Consider the following 12,477-nt stretch of genomic DNA (forward strand, 5'->3'; position numbering starts at 1 on the left):
TCTTGAATCTCTTGTACGATAGCCATCCCGTTTAGCGGCTTGAGGTTTATAATGGTTCGGGATTGTCCTGACGGTTTTATTATAGAAAAGAGACCCGAGTAGTGACCTGTTCCTATTTGGTGAGGAGGTACGGGAGATATTGCCTCCATCCGGAGGAGATCCTGAATGTCTGACCACATTGGTGAGACTGAAGAGAGACGGGCGTTGGAAATGAAATATCTTTCTGGGGGACGAGATTCAAACTCTATCCTGTACCCCTGAGATATAACCTGAAGGACCCACGGATTTGAAGTAATTTTCCTCCACTCCCCGAGGTAATTCAACAACCGACCCCCTATCCTGGTGGCGTCATTTCCTTCGGAACTCAGACCTAGGATTTGAGGGACCTGGATCCCTATTCCGGTTCCTATTTTCTCCCCCTTTCTGATAACTCCATCTCCCCTGTTTACCTTTACCCCTATAGTCTGATCTCTGACTGTAATAGGGTCTACGAAAGGGCTGGAATTTTTTCTTTTTCTCTTCTGGAAACCCCTTCTTTTCATCAGAAGCCTTCTCCAGAATGTCATCTAATACGGGCCCAAAAACTCGGCCACCTGAAAATGGAATGGAACATAATTTGTTCTTAGAAGGAACATCTCCCAACCAGCTTTTTAACCATATGGCCCTACGGGCTGCATTAGATAGTGATTGCCCTCTAGCTGTGAACCTGACAGATTCTGCCGTAGCATCTGCAAGAAACCCCGTGGCTAGATTAAGTAAAGGAGTAGCATTGATGATAGTCTCCCTAGAAGTTTTGGCTGACAATTAATCCTTTAAATCGTCAACCCATAAATGCATAGCTCTTGCCACAGAAGTTGCCGCTATATTTGTGCGGATCACTGCGCCCGAACTTTCCCAAGCTTTCTTAAGGAGACCATCTGCCTTTCTGTCCATGGGCTCCTTTAAATTCGAGTCCTCGAATGGTATGGCAGTTCTCTTAGACACCTTCGCTAGTGGGATGCCGATTTTTGGTATATCTTCCCAGTCTTTGACCTCCTCATGGTCAAAGGGAAGACGGAGTCTAAAGTCTCTTGGGATCGATATTCTCTTCTCTGCCTCCTCCCACTCTTCCAAAATCATTGAGCTGCGGGAAGAGGTGAAGAAAGGGGTCAGTAGCTGCAAACTCAGAGCAAAGCCGAGACTGAACTCGGACTCACCGAATGTGGGCATTAACCGGAAAGAACTTTGAAGTCTGCGAACGCAGCCCCCCGAACATCTCATCTTGGACGGAGAGAGAGGTCGAAGGTTCCTCAACCTGCATAGTTTGCCTGACCGCACCCAGCAGCTCGTTGATATCGTTGGAAGAGAATAATTTTTTCCCTTATGAGGAGGGTCTCTACATACTTCCTCCTCTTCCTCCATATCAGATTCGGATGGACTGTCCTCAGATGACGAATCTGACTCTCTCTGCCTTTTCCTAGACTTGGGAGGATCCTGGAACTCAGACTGGATCGGCTGGGAGGCAGATAGAGAAGAAGTGCAGGCTTCAATATCTAACCTAACCATAGCTCTCATGCCTGTTCCTCTCCTACAATACGAGCGGTGCAGGACTCGCAAAGAGGCTTCTGCCATGAGGCATTAAGCTTTGTGGCACATATTGGACATCTCTTAGTCCTGCCCGTCTTATCCCCAGATGAAGGACGCCCCTGGAATAGATAAAGGGACCACTAATAGTACCTTTAATGAGGCTATAGGGAGCGCACATTTTAGTGGGGACTCACGTGTCAGGGAATCCTGCTTCCCCGGGACCTCCACGCTGACAGCCGGTATAGCACTTGGTTCCATCACCTAACTACTGCGGTGCCTAGTGCACGCTACCTAACCCACACGTACCTTAAATCCTTTTGCTTGTGTCCCCAGTACTCCCACAGGAGCAACGAGGATGACCGCCCCCTTGCTGCCGCCGTGACCCGGAAGTGACGCGGCAGCAGTGAACCGGAAGTTCATTGCCCGTTTACCGCCGAGGAACACTAGGAGTTCAGCATTCTCTTCAGCGCTCTGCCGTACCTGCCTCTCCCCGCACCGGAACGTCTGCGAAGTGATCACCCTTGCAGAGACCACGTGCAGGTACGCTGGGTAGTCATCTGAGGTCGAGTGCCCATCCCCCCCAGGGGGAAGCGACCTCCTCACCAGGAGCAGCGCTGCACTGGTGTCGCTGAGGGACCCGATTACATGGGTGTCGGCGATACAGAGATTAACCTGTGGGAAGGAAGAGGCTGAGCCCCCCCCCCCGATCCGCACGCTCTGTAGGGACAGTGAGTCTCTCGTCGTTCCTATCCACAGTGGGACAGGAAAAACACTGAAGGGTGGAAGGGGGAGGGTCCTTTTAAACTCTCGTGTTTCCTGTCCCACTGCGGATAAGAAGGACGTCCTCCATGGTGCTGTCAGGTGGTGACCTGGAAAGTATCTTTAATAAATTTTATATTTTAGGGGATGTATGTACCCTTGTAAAACTATATACTCTGTAATCTGAAGTATCTAAATGACCAATATGGCAGGAAATGAGAAGCTGATAACAGAGAGCACTAGTTAAGAGAAAGGGGGGCTGAGCCAGCCCCCTGGATATAGGGGTTGTGTAGTCAACAGTTGCTCACTATGGGCCTGATTCACCGTCTCTCCTGCCTTGATTGACATGGCTGACGTCTCCTATGTTATCCACTGTCTGTCCGTCTCTCGCACCTGCACAGGAGGGAACAGGAGCTGCGCAGCACAACAGACTGGATGACATAGGAAATGTCAGCCACGTCAGTAAAGGCAGGAGGATGGCAATTGTGGGGTCACAGGAGGCACTGAGCCGGGACCATAGACGCTGCTGATTAGCTAACGAGAAGGACAATTATTATTTTCTCAACTTTGCAAGCGGCTGGAATCTTGAAGCATGTGGCTATAAGACGGTGGCTACAGGTCTTACAGATTAAAGGGAGGCTGTCCCCATATAAGGTCTGGCCAGCATCTGTACGCCCTCACATAGTGTTCTAGAATGCTCTAAATGTCCCCAATCCTCTATGCAAGGCACAAAAAAGAGCTTTTATTATACTCACAGACAGCGCGGTCTGGGCATCACTAGTCTTCATCCAGCACCGTCCCTCTTCTTGTGATCGCTGTCCCGCTTTGTGAGGAAGATGCGTCCTACATCATGCATTCAGTGTCCTCTATCGCACTCCTGTGCAGGCGCACTTCTCTTTGCCCTGCTGAATTCAGAGTACAGTATTGTAGTGCGCATGCGCCAGCTTTATTTCCAGGTTATCAGCGCCCTTTGGCCTTTCCCAGTGCATACGCATTACAGTACTTAGCTCTGCACTCAGCAGCCCAGAGAAAAGTGCACCTGCACAGGAGCGCGATGGGTGACACTGTGTGGATGATGTAGGATGTGTCATCCAGATGAAGCAGTAATGGAGGATGGCAATCTTAAGTCAAGACCAGCTATGCCTTGATGAGCGCAGTTGGTGAGTATAATGAAAGGTCATTTTGCCTATGGGGAGTGCAGTCTACTATAGAGTCTGCCTATGGGGAGTGCATTTTACTATATTGAGGACTATCTGGTGTATTATGCTATATGGAGGCTATCGAGGGGGGCCATCATTCAGTGTGGAGATTACAGTGAGGGGGCCATCGTACTGTGTTGGAGCCATTAAACAGTTAAGGGGTCAGTATACTGTGTGGGTGATACTATACAGTGAGGGGGCATTATACTGTGTATAAGAAAGCATCCTACTGTGTATAGTGGAGCTGTACAGGGGGAGACGCAGGACATTCTTAAATGTAAAGTGGGCACTTATTGTTATAGGGGAACTCAGGTTATTGTGACTGTCAAAGGGGCACACAGGACAATATTACTTTTTAGGGGGCAAAATGTGTGCGCTGTTTTCTAGGGCACTTGCACCCAGCATTACTAAATTATAAAGGGTTGCTTTAGAATTTAGAGGGTACAAAGAACCACACAGCAGGTGCAGTAAAAGGGTCACATACGGCAGCAGAGGCTCAGCATCCGGGTATCAGGTGCAGTAATAGTGACACATACGGCAGCAGTGGCTCAGTATTGGGGTATCAGGTGCAGTAATGGGGTCACATACGGCAGCAGCGGCTCAGTATTGGGGTATCAGGTGCAGTAATAGGGTCACATACGGCAGCAGAGGCTCAGCATCCGGGTATCAGGTGCAGTAATAGGGACACATACGGCAGCAGAGGCTCAGTATTGGGGTATCAGGGGCAGTAATAAGGACAAATACGGCAGCAGCGGCTCAGTATTGGGGTATCAGGTGCAGTAATAGGGGCACATACGGCAGCAGAGGCTCAGTATTGGGGTATCAGGTGCAGTAATAGGGACACATAGGGCAGCAGCGGCTCTGTATTGAGGTATCAGGTGCAGTAATAGGGACACATAGGGCAGCAGCGGCTCTGTATTGGGGTATCAGCAGGATAAGGGGTTTGTGCAGGTTGGGAATAGATGGTGATGGGGCTGGAATATGAGAAGTGAAATGTGTCTTTGTTGTAATCTCTGCAGCCGAGTCCTGGCTGGAAGAAGTTGTCATGTCGGTCTGGGCCAGATGGAAAAGACGGGAAAAATGAACGACTCCATCAGAAAGAACATCAGCGGTAAGTCATTATCTGTAACTGTGCTGTGATCGCTTATATGTTCTGCAGGGCTGGTATCTACCACTGACCATATGGCGGTAATATCAATATTGGTCTTTCTATAGAGATTATTTTCAGTAACAGCGCGGTCATCTGTTGAGGTTCTCCTCCGCTATTAGTGGTCAGTATTTTACATCAGTATTTGTAAGCCAAAACCAGGAGTGGGTGATAAATGCAGAAGTGGTGCATATGTTTCTATTATACTTTTCCTCTAATTGTTCCACTCCTGGTTTTGGCTTCCAAATACTGATGTAAAATACTGACCAAATACTGCTAGTGTGACGGCAGCCTTAGGGTGCGTCACCCAGCTGTAATTACCTGGTTAGGGGCCCACTCAGCAGTTTCGCCCCCACCTGAGCCAAAACGCTAGCTACGGCTCTGGTTCTGAGATTTAGTTTTCATCGCCGCAGCTGAATGATTTACAGCTACTAGCCAGGCTGAGTACATGTGGGGGTTGCTAGGGAATCGCCACATGTAATCAAGCTGGCTAACAGATGTAAATCATTCAGCTGCGGCGATGAAAACTAAATCTCCGACCAATAACAAATATTCGGAGATCACCCGAGCAACGAGTATACTTGCTCATCACTAATCACAATGTTTCATGAGCTGTACACTTTTTTTGTGAATCATCTTTTCTTGTAAAGTGGAATTGTCAATTTTGGCAACTTCTCAGAAATCGCACAAAAATAGGGGAGTCATGTCCAACCTCGCTGAATGTTTTTCTGTATGTGATATTGGGTTGTCCCATCATTAGAGCTCTGCTATCTAAGAACATCTAGGGTGCGTGGAGTGGCGATAACTGAAAATGTGGTGCAGCTGTGAGCAACGAGTATATTCCCTCATCACTAATCCCGACACTTTTGTTAGTTTAGTGGCCAATCCACCCTGTCCTCCAAGCTCCACAACCTATTTTCGGCCTCTGTTATACAGCCTCTCAGGGCCTGCATATCTTGCCGGAGAAGCCCCACTTCAGAATGTACCTCCTCAATCTTCCCTGATAGGGATGTTTTACAGCTAGAGATAGCGTGTAGAAGCTGTTCAGTTACTTTCTTCAGAGTCATATCCTCTTGATTTTCATTCCCCTCGTTCTCGCTTATTTGAGATCTGCTCTGCTCTGTATTTTTAGCTGTTAGCCCTTGAGGCATGGGGGAGTCAGCTTGTTCAGGCCTGGCATATTTTTTAAGCTTTTCTGCCACATTTGAAGTCTTCCCAGGACTCATTTTGTAGGGGGTGTGAGCAGTCTTTTAATGAAGTGAGTTCAGTTAATGGCTTAGGCCTCTTTCACACTTCAGTCTTCTGGCGTTAGTCAAAATCTGCCGTAGCGACGGAGCCGTCAAAAATAGTGAAAAACGGAAACGGATCTGTTTTTTTAAACAGATCCGTATAGCGGATCTGTCGAAAAACCAGATCCGTTGCATCCGTCTTTTCATCCGTTTCTTCAACAGATCCGTTGCCTGGCAGTCCTCTTGCTGGCTGGATGGCTTCTTGCTTGTATACTTCCTGCTGGCACATTGAGGAATGAAGCCACATGGCAGGTTTAGATTTGGGGCTGTCTGGCCAATTGGCTACTAAATACAGATATGGAGCATGCTCATTGTAAAAAAAAAACGGAATCAGTCACTGGATTCCGTCATTTCACGGACAGCGACGGATCCTGCGCCCATAGGCTTCCATTCTAGCCAACGACGTACGGCACTGGATCCGTCGCAGTCCATTTGTGTGCAATTCCTGTGTTTTTTTATGAACTGTGGGTACTGTGACACTCAGCCTGTGTCTATTGTTTGTTAGAGAGTTATAAGGCTTGCTATCAGTTCCTTATCACAGGGCTCTTAAGGTACCGTTACACTAAACGACTTACCAACGATCACGACCAGCGATACGACTTGGCCGTGATCGTTGGTCAGTCGTTGTGTGGTCGCTGGGGAGCTGTCACACAGACAGCTCTCTCCAGCGACCAACGATCAGGGGAATGACTTCGGCATCGTTGAAACGGTCTTCAACGATGCCGAAGTCCCCTGCAGCACCCGGGTAAACATCGGGTTACTAAGTGCAGGGCTGCGCTTAGTAACCCGATATTTTCCCTGGTTACCATTGTAAAAGTAAAAAAAAAAAAACACTACATACTCACATTCTGATGTCTGTCACGTCCCCCGGCGTCCACAGGGTTAGACGCTGCTGCCGAGAGCTTCCTGCACTGAATGCGTCAGCGCCGGCAGTAAAGCAGAGCACAGCGGTGACGTCAATGCTGTGTTCTGCTTTACGGCCGGCGCTTACACAGTCAGTGCAGGAAGCTCTCGGCAGCAGCGCGTAACCCTGTGAACGCCGGGGGACGTGACAGACATCAGAATGTGAGGATGTACTGTTTTTTTTGTTTTTTTTTTTAACTTTTACAATGGTAACCAGGGTAAATATCGGGTTACTAAGCGCGGCCCTGCGCTTAGTAACCCGATATTTACCCTGGTTACAAGTGAACACATCGCTGGATCGGCGTCACACACACCGATCCAGCGATGACAGCGGGTGATCAGCGACGAAATAAAGTTCTGGACTTCTAGCTCCGACCAGCGATATCAGAGCGGGATCCAGATCGCTGCTGCGTGTCAAACACAACGAGATCGCTATCCAGGACACTGCAACGTCACGGATCGTCGTTCTCGCTGCAAAGTCGCTTAGTGTGAAGGTACCTTTAAAGCAGCTTACCTCTGTGCCTGCTGAGAGTCACAATCAAAGTTTTCCACTGCCAGTGAACTAATCTCTGGGAGGAGGGTGAGAGAATCTCCTCAATGAATCAAGATCCCTCCTTAGCGCCTGTCTCCAGCAGAGAAACGCTGGCTGTGGGACCCTCATTCAGGGCTCTGCACCACAGCTCCCAGGCTGTATCTGAAAAAGTTCATATCCCACAGTAGGCTGTGAGCACTTTCACTGCTCGCTCTGTACCTTAGAGTGTGGACCCAAGATGGCCGTTGACACCTCCAGAGCTGTATTCTGTGTGGTTGTTTTGCAGTTCCCTGCCCAACTGAGCCAGGCTAAATCCACCCCAGGATGATGAAGTTTACAAGCTTACCAGAGCCTCAGATGTCAGGTATGATGCAAAATAATGTACAGAGCCACGGCCCCGAAACAATCCATCATTATTACTACAAATTTCAAAAATTAGGTTTGGTCACTAAAGAATTACAATGCATTCTTCCCAATGTAAGTTCTCTGATGTCTAAGAAGTTGAGATTTAGATAAAAAAAAATATTCCACATTCAGGACATGAAAATGGCTACTCTCCTGTGTGAATTCTCTCATGTCTAAGAAGAGATGATTTCAGTGTAAAACATTTTCCACATTCTGAACATGAAAATGGCTTCTCGCCTGTGTGAATTCTCTCATGTCTAAGAAGAGATGATATCTCTGGAAAACATTTCCCACATTCCAAACAAGAAAATGGCTTCTCTCCTGTGTGAATTCTCTCATGTCTAAGAAAAGATGATTTCAGTGTAAAACATTTTCCACATTCTGAGCATGAAAATGGCTTCTCTCCTGTGTGCATTCTCTCATGTGTAACAAGAGCTGATTTCTCTGTAAAACATTTTCCACATTCTGAACATGAAAATGGCTTCTCTCCTGTGTGAATTCTCTCATGTCTAAGAAGAGATGATATCTTTGGAAAACATTTCCCACATTCTGAACATGAAAATGGCTTCTCGCCTGTGTGAATTCTCTCATGTCTAAGAAGAGAGGATATCTCTGTAAAACATTTCCCACATTCCAAACAAGAAAATGGCTTCTCTCCTGTGTGAATTCTCTCATGTCTAAGAAGAGATGATTTCAGTGTAAAACATTTTCCACATTCTGAGCATGAAAATGGCTTCTCGCCTGTGTGAATTCTCTCATGTCTATGAAGAGATGATATCTCTGGAAAACATTTTCCACATTCTGAACATGAAAATGGCTTCTCGCTTGTGTGAATTCTCTCATGTGCAACAAGAGCTGATTTATCTGTAAAACATTTTCCACATTCTGAGCATGAAAATGGCTTCTCGCCTGTGTGAATTCTCTCATGTCTAAGAAGAGCTGATTTCGCTGTAAAACATTTTGCACATTCTGAGCATGAAAATGGCTTCTCTCCTGTGTGAATTTTCTCATGTGCAACAAGGGCTGATTTATCTGTAAAACATTTTCCACATTCTGAACATGAAAATGGCTTCTCTCCTGTGTGAATTCTCTCATGTGCAACAAGAGCTGATTTCTCTGTAAATAATTTTCCACATTCTGAACATGAAAATGGCTTCTCTCCTGTGTGAATTCTCTCATGTGCAACAAGAGCTGATTTCTCTGTAAAACATTTTCCACATTCTGAGCATGAAAATGGCTTCTCGCCTGTGTGAATTCTTTCATGTCTAACAAAATGTGATTTATCTGTAAAACATTTCCCACATTCCAAACAAGAGAATGGCTTCTCTCCTGTGTGAATTCTCTCATGTCTAAGAAGAGCTGATTTCTCTGTAAAACATTTTCCACATTCTGAGCATGAAAATGGCTTCTCTCCTGTGTGAATTCTCTCATGTGCAACAAGAGTTGATTTCTCTGTAAAACATTTTCCACATTCTGAACATGAAAATGGCTTCTCGCCTGTGTGAATTCTCTCATGTGTAACAAGAGTTGATTTCTCTGTAAAACATTTTCCACATTCTGAACATGAAAATGGCTTCTCTCCTGTGTGAATTCTCTCATGTGTGACAAGAATATATTTTGTAATAAAACATTTTCCACATTCTGAGCATGAAAATGGCTTCTCTCCTGTGTGCATTCTCTCATGTGTAACAAGAGCTGATTTCTCTGTAAAACATTTCCCACATTCTGAACATGAAAATGGCTTCTCGCCTGTGTGAATTCTCTTATGTTTAAGAAGAGATGATTTCTCTGTAAAACATTTCCCACATTCAGAACAGGAAAATGGCTTCTCGCCTGTGTGAATTCTCTTATGTTTAAGAAGAGATGATTTCTTTGTAAAACATTTCCCACATTCTGAACATGAAAATGGCTTCTTTGTGGGAGCTTTTTTATTTTTCAAACTTCTTCTGTGACTTTTATTTTGTTTAACAGTCTGTGATGAGTTAGGACAGTGTACTTTAAAAGGATCCATGTCTGAGATGTTGGCATGTTCTTCATATGGGTCTTGTGCAATGCTTTTTTGGATTTTGGAGCTGCTGGTACAACCATCTGTTAAGAATATAACTGATGTGATTTTTGAGTCAAATAACCTTAATACTTATATTTATCTAAATATAAAAAAACATTAAGACAAGTAAAAATAAAAAAATACATAGAAATTGCAAAGTGTGTAGCAAAGTTCTATTATTAACGGACTAAAGGTGTAATTTACAAGATGTGATGTTTTGACAAAGAATGTTCATTCTCAATCATTGGCCAGTGCAAACATCAAATAAAACATTTGTCATTGGTCGCATATTTTATTTGAGAGTAAGGCCATGTGCACACGTTCAGTATTTTTCACGTTTTTTCGCTATAAAAACGTGATAAAAACACGAAAAACGCTTACATATGCCTCCTATTATTTAAAGTGTATTCCACATTTCTTGTGCAAATGTTGCTTTTTTTTCCGCGAAAAAAATCGCATTGCGGAAAAAAAAGCAACATGTTCATTAAATTTGCGGAATTGCGGGAATTCCGCACACCTAGGAATGCACTGATCTGCTTACTTTCCGCGTGGTGCTGTGCACCCCATGCGGGAAGTAAGCAGATTATGTGCGGTTGGTACCCAGGGTGGAGGAGAGGAGACTCTCCTCCACGGACTGGGCACCATATAATTGGTAAAAAAAAAAAGAATTAAAATAAAAAATAGTCATATACTCACCCTCTGATGGCCCCGGAGTCTTCCCGCCTCTCAGCGGTGCACGCTGCAGCTTCCGTTCCTATAGATGCTCTGTGTGAAGGACCTGCGATGACGTCGCTGTCTTGTGATTGGTCGCGTGACCGCTCATGTGACCGCGACGTCATCGAAGGTCCTGCACACACACACCATCTATAGGAACGGACGCCGCTGAGGAGATCGGCTGTCTGCAGGTAAGTATAAAGATTTTTTAAATTTTTTTTATTATTTTTAAACATTCTATCTTTTACTATAGATGCTGCTTAAGCAGCATCTATAGTAAAAAGTTGGTCCCACTTGTCAAACACTATGTTTGACAAGTGTGACCAACCTGTCAGTCAGTTTTCCAAGCGATGCTACAGATCGCTTGGAAAACTTTAGCATTCTGCAAGCTAATTTCGCTTGTAAAATGCTAAAAAAAAAAAAAAAAAAAAAAAAAAACGGGAAAAGAACGCAAAGAAAAAAATGCGGATTTCTTGCAGAAAATTTCCGGTTTTCTTCAGGAAATTTCTGCAAGAAATCCGGACGTGTGCACATACCCTAAAAATGATCGTTGTTGACAGCACATCATCCCCTTTGTATAAATTGAGGATGTTCTGCAATAATAAAAAAGTCATGAGATAAGGAAACAAATCATCATTCTTTCATCGAAATGAAAGCTAATAAGCCCCAATCACCTTCCTATACCATCAATCACTGCTTACTGATGAAATTATATTTGCCTTGCAGCCACTCGATTTTATTCTTCAGAAGTAGTGGGCAGTAGCAGTCACCTCTCTGTTAGAGCTCCGTGCACCACCTCAATGACTTTAACCCCTTAACCCCCAGAGCTTTTTTCGGTTTTGCGCTTTCATTTTTCGCTCCCCTTCTTACTAGAGCTATGACTTTTTTTATTTTTCCGTTAATATGGCCATGTGAGTGCTTGTTTTTTGCAGGACGAGTTTTACTTTTGAACGACACGATTGGTTTTACCATGTCGTGTACTAGAAAATGGGGAAAAAATTGCAAGTGCGGTGAAATTGCAAAGAAGTGCAATCCCACACTTGTTTTTTGTTTGGTTTTTTTACTAGGTTCACTAAATGCTAAAACTGACCTGCCATTATGATTCTCCAGGCCATTACGAGTTCACAGACACCAAACATGTCTAGGTTCTTTAGAATTTAAGTGGTGGAAAAAAAAAATCTAAACTTTGTTTAAAAAAAATGCGCCATTTTCCTATACCCGCAGCGTCTCCATTTTTCGTGATCTTGGGTCGGGGGAGGGCTTATTTTTTGCATGCCAAGCTGACATTTTTAATTATACCATTTTGGTGCCGATACGTTCTTTTGTTTGCCCGTTATTGCATTTTAATGCAATGTCGTGGCGACCAAAAAACGTAATACTAGCATTTAGATTTTTTTTCTCGCTACGCCATTTAGCGATCAGGTTAATTCTTTTTTTTTTTATTAATAGATCGGACGATTCTGAATTCGGCGATACCAAATATGTGTAGGTTTGATTTTTTTTGTTTTATATTGAATGGGGCGAAAGGAGGGGGGGGTTTGAACTTTTTTTTTTAAAATATTTAATATTTTTTAAAACATTTTTCTTTTTACTTTTGGCATGCTTCAATAGTCTCCATGGGAGGCTAGAAGCTGAAACAACCCGATCGACTCAAGCTACATAGAGGCGATGATCAGTTTGCCTCTATGTAGCTGAATTACTGACTTGTTATGGCGCTCACAGCAATCCGGCACTGACAACCAAAGAGGTCTCCAGGAGACCTCTGGTTGTCATGCTGATGAACCGGTAACCCCCGATCACGTGACGGGGGTTACCGGTGTGCGTAGTTCTGGCACGAGTGCAGGAAGCGCCATTTAAATGCCGCTGTCAAGAGTTTGATAGAGGCATTTAACTAGTTAATAGAAGCAGGTGAAACA

At 44.7% G+C, this 12,477-nt stretch overlaps 1 protein-coding gene and 1 long non-coding RNA gene across 2 annotated transcripts in view; both read right to left on the bottom strand.

The window, feature by feature from the left end:
• The window catches only part of LOC138645825 (uncharacterized), a 56,353-nt gene that overhangs the window by 18,407 nt on the left and 25,469 nt on the right, over positions 1-12,477 (bottom strand). The window lies entirely within an intron of this gene.
• On the bottom strand, positions 7,157-9,888 carry LOC138645806 (oocyte zinc finger protein XlCOF7.1-like). The gene has a single exon (XM_069735320.1). The coding sequence runs from the start codon at positions 9,809-9,811 to the stop codon at positions 7,946-7,948; it is 1,866 nt and encodes a 621-aa protein (XP_069591421.1). The 5' UTR covers positions 9,812-9,888; the 3' UTR covers positions 7,157-7,945.

This window comes from Ranitomeya imitator, chromosome 7 (genome assembly GCF_032444005.1).
Source record: "Ranitomeya imitator isolate aRanImi1 chromosome 7, aRanImi1.pri, whole genome shotgun sequence".
In the NCBI taxonomy this organism is placed as follows: domain Eukaryota; kingdom Metazoa; phylum Chordata; class Amphibia; order Anura; family Dendrobatidae; genus Ranitomeya; species Ranitomeya imitator.

Coding starts and splice junctions, on each gene's coding strand:
- LOC138645806 (XM_069735320.1), bottom strand. CDS start 9,811: ATGGATCCTTTTAAAGTACACTGTCCTAACTCATCACAGACTGTTAAA.